General features: G+C 41.0%; 1 protein-coding gene across 1 annotated transcript in view; it reads left to right on the top strand.

Annotated features, from left to right (window-relative positions):
- dlgap2a (discs, large (Drosophila) homolog-associated protein 2a) overlaps positions 1-17,655 on the top strand; it is a 110,735-nt gene that overhangs the window by 80,595 nt on the left and 12,485 nt on the right. Inside the window, exons 4-6 of the mRNA XM_028395159.1 lie at positions 3,134-3,348; positions 10,609-10,768; positions 11,582-11,798. Coding sequence (XP_028250960.1) covers positions 3,134-3,348; positions 10,609-10,768; positions 11,582-11,798 — 592 coding nt within the window. The remainder of the gene's footprint in view (positions 1-3,133; positions 3,349-10,608; positions 10,769-11,581; positions 11,799-17,655) is intronic.

Below are 17,655 nucleotides of genomic sequence, written 5' to 3'. Positions count from 1 at the left end.
CACCAACCAGCACACACACACACAAGCTCACATCCTCACTGCATTCGCGATGGTCTCCTGCAGAGTCACAGATCAAAACACTGAAAGCTGGGACACAAGCGTCTGCACATTTGGACAATAAAATGCTGGGATGAGTCAGCATTTGTGGGAACTTGAGGTGCCAAAACAACACATTAGAAAACCTTCATCATTGCATGTGAAAAAAACCCCATCTCCTCTTCTTTTAAGTAGAATCCACGTTAATTAAAAAAAAAGTGAAAATATAACTTTAAACACAAAATTTCACCCCTGCACAGTGAATTTTCACACAGCTCCCACAAACCTCGCTTCATATTCACAAAGGGCTTTTTACATCATCACAACAACATGGGGTGCTGAATAAAAAAGGATCAACAGAAAATACAGTTGTGCAGGCTCACCTCTGAATCACCTCTGATTCTTTAGGTCGAGCTGACGTTGACAGGTATTGCAAAAATAAAGCGTAGACGCCTTATGTGTCTTCACAGCAGTCTGCAGACGCACACTGTTTTTTTTTCTCTTCACAGGGAGACACCCCACAATCTATCTAGTTTATCAGTGAATCCAAATTAAACAAATCTCACCACAGCTTGCGCCTGTCCTCTGGCGTTCCGTTCATTAATTAGACGTCTAAAAATATCAAACCCCTCCAAGACTTAATTAACCCATCGACTCCATTTGGTAGATGGTGTATGCCTGTCTGTGGAGGGGAGATGAATGACTTTTATCAGTGCGTGTTGGAGCATGCATTCATGTTCATGCGGGTGTGTGCATGTCCATGCTGAGAGCACGTTTGGTAAGTTAGGTTCCTCCATGCATCTCTATCCTTTTGGTATAGTAGTTAACTTTTGTAGTGGATTTGTTTGCTGCATATACAAACACCAATACCACTTTTAATGTTCACAGCCTTGCAGTGCCTTTTGCTATCAAGCTGGTGGGACAAAAAGAATAGACTGTAATCTTCCATCAAAACTTCACAATATACAGTAGATGTTACAAGAGCTAAAGGCTGCTTTCATTCATTTATTCTGTCTGATTAACGAAGTGTGCATGGTGATAAAGTCATAATTGATCAATTATTAATTGATTTGACACTTGTTAGAATACTAATTGTGCATGGGCACAGATTAATGCTGGGGATGCTGCAGTTGTGTTTTTACTAGTGCCTGTTAAAAGGATAAAAAGAAAAGATCATTTCTGTTTTTGTTACCTTTGGAATAATAATCACATTTCAGGTGCTGTTTTTCCCAATAGATGACATTTGCAAGAAAAAACGATTAGAGTCACATGCCCGATGCATTAGTGACATTTGGATGTAGCCTATCTCTTCCTGACATTTGCCAAAGACAGTCAGCTGACACCCAGATCATTGGGAACCTGTGAATAGTGACTTAGTCATTGATTGGCAGAGGAAAAGCAGAGCATAACCACACATATATCCAGTATATGAATCCTGCAATTCTAAAACACTTCCTGACTGAATCTCTGGCCCAGAGTTACTATAAAAGTCAAAGAAGTCAGATTTAGGTTTAAAAATGGATCTGCACTGCTCTGAGGCTGAGCTGACTGCCAGGATGTTTAAGTGACAGACGGATATAGTAGTAGCAGAGAAGTCTTCACCATCCACAGAGAATTTAGTGATTACTGACAGTGTCATATTTAATGAGTGCAGATTGTTGACCATGTAAAAAGCCTGGCTAGCTCCACTTCTGTCCATCACAGGAAATCAAGTGGATCTTAAAAAAGCAAAGTGGAAAACAGGAAATTGAGACAGGATGGCTTTGAGCTTTTGTATGAATGCATAACACACTGTGTGTAACTGTGGACGGGCACGGATTGATACTGTGGATGCTGTTATGAGGAACTAGGAACAAGCTTTTTTTCCAGTTGTGATTTTACTAGTGCCTGTTGGAAAAGATCATTTCTGTTTTTGTGTGTGTGTTTGTGTGTGTGAAGAAGAAATAATGGCAATGAGCTTGTGAACAGTTATCATTAGTTCATTACATGAGTGGGTGAAGTTAGCACAGCAGATTATAATAAGCAGCTCCACCATCTTCAATGCAGAAACCTATTAAGATCATAATATTTCTCTGAGCTGTGTAATGGCATGTACCATAATGAAGGCGCATTTTTTATTGCAGCATGATCATTATTCATAAAATAATTCTGCTCCCCATGATGTGTATAACAGTTTGATAACAGTTACATGTGCTCTGTGTGAAGTGGATTCCAATAACCAGATTGCGTCTCTGAGCAAAGCATGCACTAATATCAAAGTGCATTATCCTCCATTTAGTAGCGTATTGCTAGACAGCCTGTATAAAAGATGCTTTGTTTGTCTCCCTGCTCGCTCGGTAGTCAGCATGCACGACCTCTTAAAGCTGCTTGTTTGGTGTAAAATTTTCACTTCATAAGCTGCAAAGAGAGGCATGCACTGAGTGTACGTGAGACAACCTGTTCCCACTCTGAATTCTCTGATTCTGACATCTGGATACGTAATCACCTGGTTTAACGAATGGAAGAAAATTGCAACATGTGCTTTGCCTGGCTTGTTTTGATGGCAGGATTCCACATGCAATAGCTATGACGGGGTGAGCAAAGAGAACCTCCTTTTCTCTAGTTTGAAGCTTTCTACTGCCAGTAATTATGATTAACAGTCTGGCCAAATTAACAGCAGCGTTTCCGTCAGGGTTTTTAGCAATTTGTAACCTGGCCAAACTACAAAAAACCTCTGCAGCTGTGGGAAGCTGTGTGAAGGCTTTAATTTGTGTTGACTCATCAAGAAAATGGATCTGTGGAGCTCCATGGACAGAAATAACTGTGCCAGAAGTAGGGTGTTCAATTCAAATGTCTGTCAAATGGCACTTTGCTTCATCACTGGGAAATGTTATAATGGTGCTTTTGTGGTTTTAATGTCTTAATATGGCTGCAATTAGATTCACATGCTCCTCTAATAAGAGTTAAAAATCTGCAGTGTGTATGTAAGAAATCTCGTTGATAAAAATTTGAATTTGCACGGGTCGGTGGTGGGAATATAATGACGTTTGTAAAAGTGAAGGAAGGAAATGAAGCAAAACCAAATCTGACACTAACACCATGTTTATCTGCCAATCAGGTGCCCCAGGATGAGTGGGGAGGTTATCCCGGAGGTGGGAAGGATGATGAGATCCCTTGTCGTCGGATGCGGAGCAGCAGCTACGTTAAAGCCATGGGAGATGAAGAGAGCGGGGAGTCAGACTCTAGCCCCAAGACATCGCCTCAGAAGTCTGTGCGCCCAGACGCCCTGGTCAAGGCCTCCATCAGACCCAGGGACCTGCTGGACTCCCAGAGGTAGGATGCATGTGCTGTTTTATATCACATGTCTTTGTGTGCTTCTTCTATCAAGGTGATAGTTTCATGCATGTGTCCCATCATAACATCGGTGTCAAACCCTTGATAGCACAACCTCATAATTCCTTCCTAGTTAGTCATAGCGGTTGTTAGAAAGGCTTGAGCTCATTCTTCTGGGATTGCTCTATCAAATAGTGAGGAAATAGAGGGCTTTTGTTTTGGCAAGTTATTGGCAGAAGAAAACACTCATAAGAGGATTACAACGTCACACGAGAAAATAAACACAAGTCATGGAGAGATACTTGATTATTGCATTCACAAATCCTTTAGATTAGAGTGAACATAGATAATAGAGTATTCTGATCAGCACCTATGGTAGTGCTCAGTTTTTTTCCCTGAAGGTATGTTCTTACGTTATCATTAACCTGAATATTAAATTAGCCAGCGTTCTTTATTCCATTCAGAATGAAGGAGGGAAACCCTGGAGAGATTACTGTACTCTTAGATCTATTTTGTTGAGAGGTGCATTTTCTTCATTTATTAGCCATATTTTATTAATTCATGTAGAAAAACGTAAACACAAAGTGTTTTTCACAATTCATGCTTACCCTTACTTTTAAGTTGTTATGGACATTACTTCTAGCTGTTGTCTGGTTTTCTATTGAAACTATTCAAATACCATTATCACCTCGCTATACTGGCTTTTGTGTGTGTTTTTAAGTGTTGTAGCCTTCCACACACAAAAGTATGACATTATGTGCAGCGGATTTACAGTCACTTTTAAAAGGTGGCAATATGAGCAAGCAAATTCACTTTTGTTTCCTCTTCAAGGGACCCGCTCCTCTTTGTTCACAGCAGAATGTGAAAACAGTAATTACAGCCGCGATTCACAAGTCTATTTTAATAATGTGACAATTTAAAAGATATCTGAGACCTGCTCTTTGGAAGTACAAAGTTTTTTATCTGCCTCTCTTCTATATTGAGTGCATTTACCAGCCGAGGTTTAAGTCGAGAGTGAGGGTCTCCATCAAAGGCCGGTAGCTTTGACTTAAGTGGCAGAGGGATTGTTCTTTTTCCGACCTTACTTTTATCAAAGGTGTACAGCAGAAAGTCACGATTCTGGTATTTCTGGTGTGCTTTTAGTATTTCTTTTTAAATAATTATCCATCTAAGTATGGAAAGACTGTCAACACAAATGTGATGAGTCCAGTTCTCATCTAGCCCAACCTGGTTTGGGACACAGCAAAGTGACACCTTGGTGATTTGGAGTTCATTGTTGCTGTTGTTATTTGTCATGGATCTTGTCAATAGTGACAGTTGTCAGGTGGTGGATCATCATCTGTTATTTTTGCTTGTTTGAATCCAGTCCCCCCACATTCTCAGCATTCTCTAGGAAGCATCACCCTCCCTTAGTGTGCAACCTTGAGGACATTACATCAGAATTATGTTAAGATTTAATGAGACTAAATGTTGTGTGAGGATGATGAAACCTAAAACAGTTTGTCTATCCTGTTGTTCTTTTTTCATGTATCGAGAGTTTCATTCTGAGAAAACCCCCTCACAGGGCTGCGGCAAAGTCTGCATAAATCACACTGTGTTTCTGCTCGGCTTCTGGTCTGCACAAGCCTAAAGGCAAATAATCTGACATAAATTGTAGACATTATGCAAAGACAACCTTGTGTCCGACCTCAGTGTAGTGTGCGGTCTGTGACAGACACATAGCTGCAACATGTAATGACAGACAGCCACAGCAGGAGACAGGATAACTTAACTAACACTGATGATTCTGTCACTCCTATTGTCATATCCTGGTCTCTCGGTTCTCAGGCTGCTGACCCCCGTGCTCATTTCCATGCAGCAGGGGTTTTTAAATTGCTACCCTGTCATACAGTATGCCTTTTTTCCCTTGAAGCAAAGACACTGCAGTGGGCAACACCCATAGAATTCACAAATACTGTACACATCGCCATGGATGACCTCATAAAAAACACATACATGCATACACACAAATGGGATTAATGGTGTGACGCAGAAGAAAGGAGGGAAGTACAAATCCAGAAACCAGCTTTTACTGTCGGAGTTCCCTTTTATGCTCATATAATGAGCCAGATATTCATCCCAGTGGATACAAAATGACAAATCAAATGTTATGGATTGTGATCACTGAGAATCGTAATGATACTGTCAAAGAGGAAGATGATGTAACATATAAGGCACTTTTTTCACGAATTGCAAATCTTCCTCTCACTATCCATTTTGAATAGCTGTAAACAGTGAATGATTTATGAGGATGCAACAGCAGGAAGGGCTATCAGTTGCAGTTATTGTACTCCAAGGCCCCCCTGAATAATGGCTCTCTCAGTGGTTAGACCCAGAGTCTGCTGGGCTCTGCTGAAAGCAAGATATTGACCAGCATGGATCAGACTGTGTGGTCTGCCTCCGAGTCCATTGACAGCAGCGGCAGCATTATTGAGTCTGCAGGAGAGCGTTCGCTGGTGCATTCATTTCAGACACCAGGAGTGTCCCCAAGGGTGTCATTACTGAAGACTCCTATACTTCCCAGAACCCGTTCTAAGAATGCTATAATGACTTACCTTCTGAGTTGCTTCTCATTGCAGAAATTTGAGATGGGTTTGATGCCATGCTTGTAACAGTCGAGGTACTAAAATCGTGGTGAACAGTGTCAACATTATAAACACTGACTTTGTGCCACTTCTATATTATTAATTTGACGTATTATTTTACTAATAATTGTTTTTAGTGGGCCAGCAGTTGACAAAATAATGACAAGTGGACAAAGCCTGTCTGTCCTGTCCTCACTCCAAAATCACACATTTTTTTCTGTTTACTGTTCTCTCCTTTTTGACATACATAACATATTTTTCACTGTGCAATGACAATGAGAAACAGCACAGATGCAAATAATTGTTTGGACTTGGTCTCGATTTGAATACTGTCTTCAAACCTTTGTGATTTACATCTCAGCCTATACAATGCCCATCCATCCTGTGAGTCGTCTGTCTTGTGTATCAACTATCTTCTAAGGAACCAATGCACCAGCCATCATGCACATGAACATGAACATAGTTAAAAGCTATACTGTATATGGGATACCAAATTAGGTCTTCCTGTTAATATGCAGTGTAATTTGTAGTGGAATGTTGCAAAGCTCTTTGGAAAGCTTCAGTCCTCCATAGTGTCCTACCATGGTACCTGCTATTGTTTTGGTCTTCTGACACCCACTACTATTAAGGAGAATAGATAAAAAAGTAAGAAGCTTTATGTTTTAGTTTAGTTGCATGGGACAGATTTTTATTTGGAATACTTGTATCTAATGTGTAACACTAAAAGATTTTAAATCAGTCATTTAGGTGAATATTTTAGATCTAAAGAGGATTTCACTAAATTCCTAGTTCTCAAATGTGTATTGGCAGATTTCTGTAGAGCCCCTGCATACTTTGATATTTGTTGTGAAGTATTAGCATTTTCAACTTTTTATTCTTCTACCATAGCTCTGTGCTTTGTTACTGTTTTGAGTCCTCATATAAGAGGCACATCAGAGATGTGAGTGCCACCTGACGTGAGAGCTCTCATGTTATTATGGTTCGTTGGGCTTGTTGGGATGGAATTAGATTGGATTCAAGACAGAAATGGCATAGGTTGGATTTCCTCTGCACTTGTAGCAATTTGATGTCTCTCAGGGATGCTCAGATGGGCCAAACACAAATTTGACAGCAGCGGCTCCCTGAAGCAAATCACGTTAAAGTGAGAACAGGCTGTCAAGTTGTGTCACCTCCCTCCATCTTTCCCTCTTTCAAGCCCTCTGTCAGTCTTGTGGCTGACAGGGTCAGCCTCTTTGTTCATCTCACCAATAAAGAATACATCACACGTCACAGACGCAGTGAGCCGGAATAGCCTGCGCACTAGAAATAAAGTTGGATGTCAGCGGTTGTTTTAATTAATAATCATTTACTCACCTTCCCCACATACACAGCCGGGTCCTTAAGCTGCACAGCCGACAGCTATGATAAACTGAATATGAATCAGCTTTTTGCGTCATGATCGGACCTGCCAAAAACATTTAAGGAATGAATTACTGATGATGAACTCAATGACATGCGGCAAACTTCACTACTTGTCATTACCATAATGAGCCCATCTGTAATACTATGTCACATCTGATAACAGTTTGCATTGACATCCATGCACAGGAGAGCATCATCGGCTGCCATCCAACTTCTATTTATATGACTGTGACTTGCCTTCTAATCACACATGCTAATCAATCAGACCCATTTTTGGCAGTTTCCAAAATAACTTACATTTGTTTATGATTAGCTTCTAGAGTCGCTATAATTAATCACTGGCAAAGCTTTCGATAATCCCTGATTCAACATAATGTAATTACTCATTTCGATGGCATTGTGTATGAGCATTTCTCCCTTACTTCTCAAGGTCAGAGCAGAATTCCAATCCATTGATTTGTGGCTATACGTGGGACGTGTCATGCATAGTTAGACTGCTTTTCTGTGTACGTGTACATTTTATTGCCTCTATTTTGAACACTGAACTGTGTCATTTTTGTCTTCTTCTACTTAATTTGGTGTTCCAAAACACCGCAGCCCTCTTATTGCTTTGACACATAATATACCAGAGCTTAAAAATGTTTGCAGATTGTATTAAACTCAATTTTCTGCTTTTTGCACACTTACCTCTTCATGGTATTGTTATCGAGATTCACTCTTATTTCTCTTGTTGTCCTGCACCTTATCTGACAAAACCCAAGAGAAGATTTAGCTCAACTCCATGGGGTGAAAGGAGGAAACATCATTTACACATTTTGCATCATACTTCCTCTTGCTGCTGTTAAATTGGGATTACATATTTTTTATGTCCCACACATGAATCCCTAACATGCCTCTCAATTACCTGCTCTACATGATAGTAGACCCATATCTGATTTATGTCCACTGTGGGACTGTAAAACAGTGATGAATTTGCTGTTAGAGCCTAATAAATCTGGTCTCTATGACAAGGATAGTTTATAATTCAGAGTAATTACTGAAGTTAGCACTGTTGAGTTCCGTCCATGCAGTATTTGCATGCAGCTGTCTCACATGAGTCCTGCTGTATGAAAGCCACAGCTGTTTCTGGGAAAGTCTCCCAGAAACAGCTGGAAGCCACTAACTAAATGGACCATAATGAATCTTCAGCGCAAATCTGCACAAATACCTCAGTGCTTGCAACTTTGTGCAAAATTTTCTCCAATGTTTGTCTGCTTCGACTTTTGTTCTATTTCCTAGGTCTTCTTATTTACTGTTCAGTCAAATGAATATTTAAAGGGCATGACAACTTCTGTCAAAACAAAAAAAAGTACTTTCCCAGGCAGGAAGTGTGAGATTCCCATCATCCCTTGCCTTGATATTGGCCGACAATGGAAGTGCATTAGCACCAATCAGAAGCATTAGAGGAAATTTGCTGTGGCATGATTTGATAAAGGGCCAACGCATTCTCAAGACAGCCTCCCTTCACTCAACTGATGATGATAGACATCTTTACAAGCAGGGATGGGTGAAGTCATACGCACTTTAAGCCCTAGCCAGTGCACTTTTGTCTGATCTTGTCAGCTAAAAGCTTTACTAACTTTCATTTTTCAGGCAAGGACAGGAGGGTTTTTTAATACTCATTTGGTCTAATTAACTACATCTAATTAGCTACACAGGGAAAAAATGATTGATGATTAATGATGTGACTGTTGTGTGCAGTATTTCATCATCAAACGCTTTATTATTTTTAGCCAGTGGTGGTGGACATTGTATGTGTGCACCTGCTGTGTGACTGTCCTCATAAAAGACTCCCCATACGTCACCTGTGTGTTCATTCAGAGGCCACCATTTTAATAAGGCAATTCAGTTTGCCATCTAACCGCAACATCTGTCCACTTTTATCATCACATAAAAGCTTTGGTTCATGTCGTATCACCCTAATGTTTGCAGCACTTTGGTGAAAACCCCAAAGCAAACATTCAGTGTACCACAAATCCCATACAAAGCTGGTTCCGTTGGATGTGTGCCCAGTTACGTCACTTCCATCCACCTCTTAACTTGTGGGACCCAGTAACTCTGTTTTCTTTCTCTACCCACAGCTCTTACCGCCTGGATAAAATCAACAGTGACATGCGTAACTACATCACCAATTTTGCTGCAGACTTAAGGTGAATACAGGCTCAGTGCCTCCCCTTACCTCTCTGTCGGTGCCATGTTGCAGTGGTCAGATGTCAGAGCCAACTGGCTCGCTGCCCTGCTGACATACTCAATATGGACGCCTCACAGAGCAAACGCTCAAGACCAGTCAATGAGAGGTCACTTGGGGCAATGTGCTCATGCTGCCAAAGCATAAGGTGGTGCTAAAGACAATATAGATATGAACTGATTCATTGCTTCACATTACTTCACTGTGGCAGTAAATGATTTTATTGCACAGTTTTAAAAATGAAGGATGTTGTTTCCATTTACAGCTTCTTCACTTTTCCTTTAAACTCTTTGGATTTATACAATGTCTTTGGATATTTAGAAGGTTGATATCACTTTGCAAATACACGGTGCCTTGCTACAGCATCCCAAGATAGATTGGTCGACTTTTAATCACACTGGCATTTTCTTGCTGCCAAACACCAGCGTTTATCTCTATAAAAAGCCCAGAAACTGCTTACTCATCCCTGCCTGCCATTAGAAATAGATCTGGCAGAGAGAGTCTAACCTTACTTTAGTATTCCTGAAGTGACTCACATAGTATTCTTCAGTTTACTTAAAGAACATTTCTTCTTCTATGTCCCTCCTTCTCTTCAGCAGATTTTTACCCAGGCATGGGTTTCTGAGCATCTCTCCTGCGCGGCACATTTAATTGACCTGGCTGACTCCGGGATGATCTCCAAAGTGCTTGCTCACTAACTAGCTCCTGATTTGCATTTCCCTCATTTCCAAGCATTGATTGGATGTTTCAGCACAACAGAAATCGAACTGCCTTTTTAAGGACACCGATGAACCCCCCCGCCCCTTCAGGCGAATGTCATAACCAGTCTCCCGCTAAAGTTCAAGTTGCCCAAAGGAAGCTTGCTGACCTTAATAGCACTTAATTATCATGTTTCACCTGTAGCCGCTAGTCGCACTGCTTGTTTATTAGTTTAATTAATTGACTTGCATAAATGGTAATGGCTACAGTCCTACTTCCTGCTTCTTTTTTTTCTCTCTCTCTGTTCAGTCAGAGCTACCATTTGCAAGCCACCAGGGACATGCACCCGAGCATTGCCCTGGATCCCTCTGCCAACTACAACTCGCCCAAGTTTCGCTCCAGGAACCAGAGCTACATGCGGGCTGTCAGCACCCTGAGTCAGGCTAGCTGTGTTAGCCAAGTGAGCCAGGTGAGTCTGCACCCTTTGGGTTTGGAAAGGTACCGTCTTACTCCGGTAACTGCTGAGTGGCCTGGAGCAGTTTTTAGGGAGTCTCCCCATCAAAAATTAACTGAATAATTTCACCAGATATTTCCTTATTTAAAACCACAGTAGAGAATAGAGTATCGTCCTATTTTCTCACTACAGCTCTGACTTAATTTCAGATATCTTGTTCTGTATACCAGTGCACTGCACGTTATCTGAATAAATAAAAAGACTCAACAGGGGTTGTTGAGATATTCATCCCCTTCTTGAAAGAGAAGAGTATTGATTCGTTTGGAGTCTTTAAAGCTTTGGTAAACTCCTAATTCCACATCCCAATAGAACAAGATGTTTATCGTTGATTCCTAATATTACCAAATGGGAGAGAAGTGATAACTGTCAGAGAATATTTACCTTGTAAACACCCTTTTGTAACAAGTCAGGATCAAAGATGGAACAAGACACAGTTTACAGAGCCAGCTACAGTGTGACATTAAGTTGAAAATTTACATTGTAGGGTATTTGTAGAAAGCATAAGCCACTGCAGTAAAAGAGAAATGACCCACCCCATAGGTTAGAGACAATTTACTAGCAACACTTAGGTTTTTGTAACATTATAAATAGCATAGTTCTCATTGATCTCTTTCATTGTCTTTGTTCTTTTGGCTATTAAAACAAGGGCAGTCCGTTTGATTTCAGAGTTGAACACTTTTTTCTTTTTGACCAACCAATTAATTTCTCCTGAAAACATTCTCTCTGGAGAAAGCAGGCTTATTTATTTTATTTTATTTTTTTTTGAAGGTGAGTGAAACAGAAATAAATGGCCAGTTTGAGTCTGTGTGTGAGTCCGTGTTCAGTGAGGTGGAATCCCAAGCCATGGAGGCTTTGGACCTGCCTGGCTGCTTCAGAACCCGGAGCCACAGCTACCTGCGAGCCATCCAGGCTGGTTACTCCCAAGATGATGACTGCATTCCTCCAATGGCCTCCACTGTCACCTCCACCATCAGGTCTACCACAGGTAAGAACAATGTGCACAATGAAATCTGTGACATCTTGAATGTTTGTATATTAGTTGGCATAAGTATTGACAAACTGACACCAAAACCTTTGCTATGTATATGGTAATGGGTGAATATAGAACAGTTAAAGCACACTGATTGTACCGTCAAACAGCTTCATAACTTTGCATGAGTCAGTCTTGTATGTTTCTATTTTTCTATGGAGTTATGATTACCATAGTTACAACTTGTGAGATGCACCAGTTCATCTTACTGTATTTTGGATACAGTGCTGCATCTGCTCATCCACTGGATGCCTCAGAGAGTAAAGCTATGAACCCTATTGAAAATCACAAAAGGGAAATTGTCTGAACTACAAATAAAGGTCAGAACAAGGACATGACTGCTGTTTCCACAACATTTTGGATATCACACTCTTTGTGGTGCCAAATCATGACAGTGAGAAAACAACTTTTTTTGAAAACCTGACCAATAAAAGGTCAGACACTGGATTCTTTTTTTGTAGTTTACACTGTGCTGCAAACACAACCATGAAATTTCTTCACTCAAAGAACGTTTACTTGACACATTTTGTCTCATTTTTTGCGCACAGTGAGTTCCTACTATAGAGCTTCTGTTTGAATAATTGATAATGTAAAGCTGACAATGATTATACTGGTAACTGAAGTGTCACTGGTTAGATCACAAACTTGTTACAATATATCTAAAGCTACTCAGCTGATACGTGCATTTCTGAAAGTGAGGCTTGATTATAAGTTGAAATCTGCTGGTGGTTTCAACGATCCCCATGATTGCTGGATTCACGGAGGAAATGATGCGTCATTGTACAGATGAAGAATATGGGAAGAAAAGAAGAAAAAGTTTCGAGGAGAGACGTCTGAGTGAAATCCACCTCTTCCCACAGTAGATTCACGAACTAACAACATCAGTTGGGCTACAATAGGGCAAGTTAGAGGTGTGGACATCTGGAGATGTGCTTATCAATTCTTTATACTGATAAATGTGTGCTTACACTGCTTTCTCAGTAAAATCTTTGCACTTTTAGGATGTAGAGGTTGATGTGTGATAGATTCTGCCACTATTACAGCTTCAATTCAATCAGTCAAACTGGACCTCGCATTTTCAATAGGGTTCATACTGTACTTCCTGATTGATGAGAAATGTTTTGGAAGCTTTGCTCATCTTTGCTTCTTTTCACTGCACAAAGTTCACATTTCCTTACCTCAACTGAAAGCAGAAGAGCATGCAAGGACTGTTCCAATGCCTCATTTATTAGAAGTATTGTCCATTCTCTGTTATGTTTTCCAGAAGCTTGGAGATTAGGCTTTGTGCATTGAAAAGGTGTGAAGAATGCATGTTACAAATTAAGGTTGAGAAGGCAGTGTAAACCATTTACGGAAATGAGTCAAAATGGGAGATCTTTCTCATCGTCAGACTGGGTTTCGAAACCTATTAAAACTCAGTGAAATAATATTTCATAACTGAAAAATCTACTTTGAAAATGCTCCTATATACATCTATGTGGTACTGATGTGTAGACAATATTTGGACAACAATGAGGTTGATACTTAGCTGCTGTAATTTCAGCTATTATCTTATTTTGACTCATGGCATACAGTGCATGATTCAATGTTACTGCTTTGTGGCAATAAAAAGCACATTCTCTCCAGCTGCTCACACCTGCGGCCATATCACAGATACATATTTACATTTGTCTTCCAGACCGAAATTATGTGCAGGAAGCCTCTTGTTTACCCGACCAGGCCAGTATACAGGAGGATTTGGCAGATACAGCCCCATTGACTCATGATGATCTAGGCTGCCCCATCAGACGAGACAGGCTTTTCCACCAAGGCAACATGGGCGCTACAGCCAAACCTATGTCTGGACCACCCGTTTCTCCAAGCCTCTTCAGATCTCCCCGATCTAGTGCCACAGAAAGGCCATCACCAAAAGCCATCCAGGCTAGTATTAAAGAGTCGGCTACATTGGCTGCAGCTATCAGCATGCAATGGAAGGAAGAAGTCTCAGCCATGCGACGAGAGTTGGCTGAACTCAGGAGGGACCTCTGCAAAGAACTCCGTGCTTTCAACAGCAATTTTAACACTTTCACGCAGCATTATAACACATGGTCCCCCCAAGGTGGCAGCATGGCAGCTGGGGCAGGGTTAGGTGGAGGGACTGCAGCTGGTACAGGGACAGGAACAAGGACAGGGGCAGGAGCTGGAACAGGAGCAGGGCTACTTGGAACTTCTGCGGCAGATAGAAGCACTGGGGGAGCAAGAGACAAGATACCTCAGATATCTAAAGTATCTGTTGGGACGCAGGCAAGAAGCAAAGTCCTGGTTAGGCAAAGCACTGCAGATGCAGCTGTCAATTGTCCAGAAGAAAAGGAGGAAAAGAAAGGGGGCCGTCGTTCTTTGCCAAAACAGCTCTCAATGGACCCGAGCATTCTTGCCTGCCCGCAGTCAATGTATGTGGAGAGTGCCATACCACTTTCTCTTGATCCAATACTTCCTAGCTTTGTTCGAGCTGTCCAACCAGGGCCATCTACTGCTGCCCCCTCCACAACTGAACTTGAACCAGAGCCGAAGCTGCGAGACCCTGTAAATGTGAAATCATCTGATGTGGTCACTGATAAGCCAGTCACCATTCATGGTACTGAGCCACATTTGTCAGAAGCAGTTGTTGACAGTGAGTCATTGATAGTGGAACAAGAAATATTAACTCCTCAGCTAACAAATATAGGCCCAGATAATAAGTCCCATTCAGCAACTGAACCACCTCACATTGATACCACAACATCCCCAGAGTCAGAACAAATTAAAAGAGATAAGATAGAGATACCATATCCAGTGCCTGTAGTTACTGTGTCTCCACCAGAGGAATTTGATTATGACATCATGTCAGATTCAGAGTCCCCCGATCCTCTCACTGTGGACAAGCCAGAGCTAGTCTCTCAAGACCCTACTACTGTGTCTGTACAACATTCAGAGTTAGAAGATCCAGAGCACTCAGACCTAACAAAAGTAGAACTACAACAATCAAACTTACCCCCAGTATCGTCACCTACCCCCATTAACCAAGACCCACCCTCCCAATGTGATGTACCCACACTGGATCTGGATCTGGATACTGTTAAACCATGTCACTTGACTGACTTCACATATCCATCCATTGTAGTGTCAGAGTACTTTGACATAGACTCTCCTACTAGTCTTACTGGCAGTGACACAATTCTGGATCCCATTGTTACCTTTCCTGAGTGCACTTCTGAAGTCCCTTCAGAGCAAATTTCATCAGACTCAACACAATCACTTGCTTCCAGTCCAGTAGAAACCCAACCAAACATTGAACTGGTGTCACAAGACTCAGAGTGGCCACCCCTTCCTGAACCACTGGATACCAGCCCTATATATCATGCCGACCTGGTCCACTTTGACTTAGTCATGTTGACCTCATTAGATCAAGATGACCTGGACTCAGTGTTCATGGACCCTGAACCAGAGCCTTTTGACATGAGTATTGACTCTTCATCTAATGCTGAGGATTTAGACCCACCCTTGTGCCAGTCAGATCAAAGTTCACCTCTAACCACTGTTGACCCTGCCTTCATGTCCCCCTTGGATTCTTCACAATCACCAACAGAGTTTGTCTGTTTGGATCCAGCTATGGAATATAGCTTAGCTCACCTGTCTCAGGATATAGCCTCAGAATTACACGAATTCTCATTACCACATGTCACTGTCACAATATCACCGCCTAGTTCCGTTTCTCCTGATACATCACTGGAAATAGACTTTGGACCCACAAGTCCAGACCCAGATCCTCCTCTGCCTGAATTAGATTCATCAGATCTCCAAGACATACCATCAGCAGAACTGCCATGCATAGAGAGTGATATTGTACCAGAGGTACTGGAGTGTATGGCTGGAGCACAGGACTCTACGGAACGGGAGGAGTCCTCTGGGAGTCTAGAGAGATCCTCCAGTGATCAGGCCTTTCTCTGGTGTAGGTGGCAGAAGAGGACCCAACGGCGGGATTCAATGCACAGGAGTGCAAGTGTGGAACTATGGAGCAGTAGATATGAATACAACAGTGCAGAAATCACGTATGTGTCTCTCACTCTGTGAGCTCATACCTCATTCTCAGCAGACAAAATGTAGCTCAAAGTATATTTATAGCTCCTGGTTTGTAGCTGCCAGTGCACTGTAGAGCAACATGCACATCTAAATGTCATGTGATCATTGGCATTCAAGCAAGGACTTCACTCTTACAAACCTGCAGTAATACTACACGAAAAAGACTGCACTGGTAACAGCTAAATCATATTTCATGGATAGAAACAAACTGCAAGAATGTAATGAAGCCTCTCTAGTGACAAATATACTGAACAATCATTCTTTAAAAACACTGAACAGTTGTTACCACTGATGTGAATTATCTTCCAGAACAATGCTACTTCATGTACTGCTTTAGACTGGATACACTAGTAATGAAGGTTGTTGTCCAGCCATTACATCAAACTTTTTACATGTATCAAAAGAGACTCCTCGGAGACTATGGACAAGGTGGCCTTATGTATACAAGGTCTAGACAATCTTTGCAGCGATCACGGATACTTTCTTTCACTTATTTTGAGCTCTCTGTGTATTGTCACTCTAAAGTGGGGTGAAGTAAATCTTGCCAGTTATCATATAACTATAAAGACCTACTGTTTACTATGTGAGCTGTTGGATGGACTCTGCTGCTGTTATAAAGAAAAAAAAAAGACACAAAGCTGTGGAATGATGTTTGCACAATCTCTGATGGATCTTAAATACTGTACTGCTGCAGTTGTATTCTAAAAGTTTGGGCAAATTATATATTTTGTTGCAGGAAACGAGTTTTTTTTCTGTACATTTATTTTTTCTGTAAAATGAGCAAAGTACAGTTGGGAGGCCGCCTTCCTCTGTCGGCTTTTTTTAGTAAACTCTAAAATTCTATTTGTAATTCCTACAATTTCTTTTTTTTCTTTTGCCATGGATGACCACATACTAGTGTATAGAGAAAGACATATCATTTAAAAATAAATCTAATTTCATGGGGACTTTTCAAAGTTTCATATTTTTTCATGTTAAATTTTGGCTCATTCGAACAATTATGTTGGATTTGCACAAACTTTATGCATACAACTGTAACTTGTTGGTAAATATCTCATCATTCACTCAATTATCTCTATAGACTCAACCTCATATGACCTATATGCACATACACTTTGCTATCAACTACATATACACACATACACACACATATACACACATCTTTGCTGGACTGTAAGTGAGATAAATTTAAGGAACAAAGGGTAATTAAATTTGTCTGATAATCTGAGTGTAGAAATAGCAGGCTTTGTTGAAAGGTGGTATTGTATTTTTTTACTGTAAGATATCATCTTAATGCTCAGGAATCAAAGACTGAGAATGTAATGCCACTGGGACAAGTGTAATGACATGTTGAATTGTGTTCCCTCCATGAAAAGAGGTGTGTGTGCCATTGTGCGCCTTTTTGTGTGTGACACTGAATGATAGAAATAATGTTTCAATGGTGCATGGCAGATGGACTCAATAGTCTGTGCATTTCTGTACCTCACTGTAAGCATATGGGTCTCTTCATAGTTTCATTTTAATATTCAGTGCAGTGAAACGAGCCTACATCCAACTGAATTCTGTTACCAGCAAAGAACATCTAAAAGGCCAGGCGAAATCACAAGATGTATCTGTGCTACCTGTCAAATTAATGGGCTCTATGGGATCGCCCACTGAAGTCTAGGCTCTAATAAAGTGGACTGGAACAAAAGGAATGTTCAGCAGAACATCG

Source organism: Parambassis ranga, chromosome 22, assembly GCF_900634625.1.
Source record: "Parambassis ranga chromosome 22, fParRan2.1, whole genome shotgun sequence".
Taxonomy (NCBI): Eukaryota; Metazoa; Chordata; class Actinopteri; family Ambassidae; genus Parambassis; species Parambassis ranga.
This window is presented reverse-complemented; position numbering and strand designations above follow the sequence as displayed.